The sequence below is a fragment of the Octopus bimaculoides genome, chromosome 8 (genome assembly GCF_001194135.2).
Source record: "Octopus bimaculoides isolate UCB-OBI-ISO-001 chromosome 8, ASM119413v2, whole genome shotgun sequence".
Lineage (NCBI taxonomy): Eukaryota > Metazoa > Mollusca > Cephalopoda > Octopoda > Octopodidae > Octopus > Octopus bimaculoides.
In genome coordinates this window covers 15,420,997-15,426,138 of record NC_068988.1, presented here as the reverse complement: position 1 = coordinate 15,426,138, position 5,142 = coordinate 15,420,997, and the positions used below count along the sequence as shown (strand labels likewise).

General features: G+C 39.2%; 1 protein-coding gene across 1 annotated transcript in view; it reads right to left on the bottom strand.

Annotated features, from left to right (window-relative positions):
* LOC106867493 (calcium and integrin-binding protein 1) overlaps positions 1-5,142 on the bottom strand; it is a 76,262-nt gene that overhangs the window by 972 nt on the left and 70,148 nt on the right. Inside the window, exons 5-6 of the mRNA XM_014912378.2 lie at positions 1,666-1,793; positions 892-980 (exon numbers count right to left, since the gene is read on the bottom strand). Of these exons, the coding sequence (XP_014767864.1) occupies positions 892-980; positions 1,666-1,793 (217 nt within the window). The remainder of the gene's footprint in view (positions 1-891; positions 981-1,665; positions 1,794-5,142) is intronic.

Below are 5,142 nucleotides of genomic sequence, written 5' to 3'. Positions count from 1 at the left end.
ATATATATATATATATATATATATATATATAATGATAGGCCACACATTGGCACTGAACACACCATCATCTATAAGTGCAGGTATGGCTGTGTGGTAAGAAGCTTGCTTCCCTGTGAGCTGGCAGAAACGTTAGCACGCCGGGCAAAATGCTTAGCAGTATTTCATCTGCTGCTATGTTCTGAGTTCAAATTTCGCCGAGCTCGACTTTGCCTTTCATCCTTTCGGGGTCGATTAAATAAGTACCAGTTACGCACTGGGTCGATATAATCAACTTAATCCGTTTGTCTGTCCTTGTTTGTCCCCTCTGTGTGTAGCCCATTATGGGCAGTAAAGAAATAAGAAGCTTGCTTCCCAACTATATGGTTCCAGTTTCAGTCCCACTGCATAGCATCTTGGGCAAGTGTCTTCTACTATAGCCTTGGGCCAACCAAAGCTTTGTCAGTGGATTTGGTAGACAGAAACTGAAAGAAGCCCATTGTATATATAGATATATATGTGTGTGTGTCTGTGTCTGTTTGTCCCCCACACCATCACTTGACAACCAATGTTGGTGTGTTTATGTCCCTGTACGTTAGCTGTTCAGCAAAAGAAACCAATAAAATAAGTACTAGGCTTTCAAAGAATAAGTCCTGGAGTCTATTTGTTTGACTAGAGGCTACAGTCAAATGACTGAAATTCATAAAAGGATATATATACATACACAGATTGCTATATTGAGCTAGATCTGTTAAATCTACAAATCTGAATATTTTGTGTGGATTATTGGATAATGTTATATCCTGTTAACTTCTCTAATACTTCGACCACTTAGTTTGTCTTTTATTTTAACTGCAGTGTATGTGTGTTTGCAGCTGCTATACGTTGTTGCTGAGTGATTGAAACTGTACTTACTCTAGGAATTCTGGTTTTTTCCTCATCAAGCTGCAGAACTCTGCATATCCAATACCATCCTCAATATCCATGTCTGCCTCATCCATTACCTGCAATTACCATTTGAACCAATGATAAGCCTCTACATGGTTCCTTGTGGTGTCCAAAATAGCAGCACAAATGCCCTTATAGTCATGCTTGGTTGTCTTAAAGGTACACATAATAGATTAATGTAATCCTATATGTACTATACAGCAGTTGGCTGGTGGAATGCTGTGATCTCAGACACTTATAGGCCATGAAAACCAGATAACCAACTCTTATAAATCGTCACGTTAAAAGCACCCAATACACTGAAGTGGCTGGCATTAGGGCATCCAGCTGCAGAAACCATGCTAAAACAGACAATTGGAGCGTGGTGCAGCTCTCCGGCTTGCCAGCATGGAAAATGGATGTTAAGAGATGACGATGATCATGATGAAGGCATTACTTATTTACTTACTTCAATGCACTATACCTAAAAGTGAGATGGGGGCTGGTCATAATTAGAATTACCTTTTGATCACAGATCTTAGCTCAGTCAGGACTAAACAGCAGCTAGCAATTATACGAACTAACAAGGTATCAGCTGTCATGTGACACACTTTGGAATATACATTTGCCACTGTGGATAATATCGAGTAATGTTGCATAGTTACAATCATTATGATTTATTGTATTCACATTCTATGATGTTTGTATAAAAATAAATTGAAATTAATATTAAATACAAGACACATATTACAAATGACTCACTTTATCAATGAGAAACTCTATTTGTTCTTCGGATAAGATGTCTTCATCACATGCATGGCTCGTCTTGATTAAACATAAAATTGCTTGTTCAATGTCACTTCGGGAAATTATTTTGTCATCATCGAAATCTGATTAAAAAAAAAAAAAAAATCAGTGTTATATAAAATATCAGTGTGCATACTCGATGGATGTGTAAGTACCTTGAGAGAAAAGTTGACCCTAAGAAGCATTAGTTGTGGTGTGCAAGAGAGATGATTGCGCTGGTATGGTCATGTGGCGAGAATGGATGAGGATAGTTGTGTGAAAAAGTGTCACACCCTAGCGGTTGAGGGAACCTGTAGAAGAGGTAGACCTGGGATGAGGTGGTGAGGCACGACCTTAAAACATTGGGCCTTACCAAAGCAATGACTTATGACCGAGACCTTTGGAAATATGCTGTACCGGAGAAGATCCAGCATGCCAAGTGAGACCATAAAAGTGCACGTAAAAGCACCCACTACACTCTTGGAGTGGCTGGCGTTAGGAAGGGTATCCAGCTGTAGAAACTGCCAAATCAGATTGGAGCCTGGTGTAGCCGTCTGGTTCGCCAGTCCTCAGTCAAATCGTCCAACCCATGCTAGCATGGAAAACAGACGTTAAATGATGATGATATATATTTTTTTATTTTCTACTTGTTTCACCTATTAGACTGCAGCCATGCTAGGGCACCATTTTGGATAAGTTTTAGTCGAATTTATTGACACCTGTATTTTTTTAAAGCCTGGTACTTATTTTATCTATCACTTTTGCTGAATTACTAGGTTACAGGGACGTAAACACACCAACACCGGTTGTCAGCCGGTGATAGGGGACACACATACAGATCTTGTATTTCAGGATGGTCTTTTTTTTTTTTTTTTTTTTTTTTTTTTTTGCCAAATAAACACATCCACTATATATTCATCCCTCACTCGTTTATTATTGTTCTTATTTTATCTATGTCCAATGTCTGGAAATCTTTCATCAAACATCTGTGATCTCTTCAGCGACTTTTCCATCCACGAGTTTCTTCCTGTTCTGTTTAGGACAGTTTTACAGTGTCGCGGTTGGATGTTTAGGGAAGCAGCAATCAAATGTAGTGAAGAATTGTTTCATGATCTTGGATGAGATGTTCAAGCCCCAAATTCGGCTATACCAAAGGACATCATGGTTTTTGTATTTTCTGTTAGGTCTATTTGTTTGGGTATTTGGAGTAACGTTAGGTGTTTAATGTGTTGCCTGTTGCTAGTTTTCTCTAACTTGTAGTTGGTTCTTATGTGTCTAGGTTTGGTTAGTTTTTTCTTACTGTATGGGATTCTATTATCTAGGTTTTTAACTTTGGTTAGTATTGTATTTGGTAAGGTTGTTATAATGATTTGTAGAGTTATTATTACTACTACTAGGGGCGTATTAGATTTTCCCATGGTATCCGGCCTTAGTTAGGGCTATGTTATCATAAGGTGTGTTTGTTGAATATATTCTTGGTGGCGGATAATCTAGATATTCTAGCCGAAATGTTCTTAATTAGTGTATGGTGGACTAACAACTCCGCCAGCTCACCGCTGTATAAATAGGCACAAGGCCTGAAATTTGAAGAGAGGGAATAAGTCGATTACATTGACCCCAGTACTCAACTGGTACTTATTTTATCAACTCTGAGAGGATGAAAGGCAAAGTCAACCCCGGCAGAATTTGAACTCAGTATGTAAGGTCGGATGAAATGCCACTAAGCATTTCGCCTGGTGTGCTAATGATTCTGCCAAATGAACTGTCACAACCAGCTGGTGTGCCTTGGTGGAGGGTTCATTTTACCAATAAAAAAAGGACCCACATTAGTTGTACTTCACGTCATTTTTATCATTATCAGTCAACTAGTTAATTAACTAATTAATCGTTTGATCAATTGCTTGGTTCGTCATAGTCTGTGACATTATCGATTATGTACCTTGTGACAGAAGTAGGGCGGTTTATATTAACATTAACATTGAGAGTGAAGGCGCAATGGCCTAGTGGTTAGGGCAGCGGACTTGCGGTCATAGGATCGTGGTTTTGATTCCCAGACCAAGCGCTGTGAGTGTGTATTGAGCAAAAACACCTAAAGCTCCACGAGGCTCCAGCAGGGGATGGTGGCGAACACTGCTGTACTTTTTCACCACAACTTTCTCTCACTCTTTCTTCTTGTTTTTGTTGTGCCTGTAATTCAAAGGGTCTGCCTTGTCACGCTGAATATCCCCGAGAACTACGTTAAGGGTACACATGTCTGTGGAGTGCTCAGTCACTTGCACATTAATTTCATGAGCAGGCTGTTCCGTTGATCGAATCAACTGAAACCCTCGACGTCGTAAGCGACGGAGTGCCAACAACATCATTGATAAAGTTAGAGACTGCGACGAAAGTACTCTGATGAACCGATGCAAAGATTGATCAAATAAGTGATTACTTGACGACTGGTGTGGAGTTATTTACAACCCCGAAATTTAGCTAACTAGTTGGCTGATAACAATACTTTCTATTAAAAGCACATGGCCTGAAATTTTATAGGAGGGGTCTAATAAATTACATCAACCTCAGTGTTTCACAAGTACTTAATTTATTTATCTCGAAAGGATGAAAAGCAAAGTCGGCCTTGGCAGAATCTGAACTCAATGTAAAAACGGACGAAATGCCGCTAAGCATTTTGCCTGGCGTGCTAACGATACTGCCAGCTTGCCACCTTTAGTTGGCTCAACATAGTAAAAAGAAATAAAATGTAATCAATCCTTGTTTTATTATTGGCAAAATAACCCTCCCAACGTATAATAATGTCTATTTGAAATCAAGAATAGTGCAAAAAATACAAGAACGAAATATCGCTACCAACTGATGGACAAAGGTACACATTTACAATACAAGCAGCAGAGTGCTTCAGTTACCTGAATGATACCAAAACAGGATTAGAGTACTGCCCTGTGAAACATAATGAAATGGAGTAATTAAATCCTGAAAATAGTGGATCCCTGTCCGAGCCATCGCCGGCGTCATTGCTATTTCACTTGAATTACACCCTACTCCCTTTAAACATTGAAAGGGTACACTATTCCTGAAAACAAGACAGGTTGGTCACGGCTGGAACAACTTTGATTATAGGATTACATCTGCTCCATCAGGGCCAACAAACAACAACAATGGTGTATGCCAGGTTTGATCTGTGGATTGGTACAACCTAAAAGAAAATCCTCAGCTCAGCTAAGCATCAACGGTGAATAGAAGTATCTAAGTAAACTGGGGCAAGTAAAGTCTTCTGAAAAAGACACAGACCAGGCAGCCCTTCTTTCCTACAAACACACATAGAAAGTAGGAAAGTAGGACATATTTCAACAGTAGACCCACATATTTTTTTCTTGACACAATAATACATCAAATAACTTTGTTACAACATATGCAAACAGTAGTACTTAAAACCAACCGGCAAATCTTACT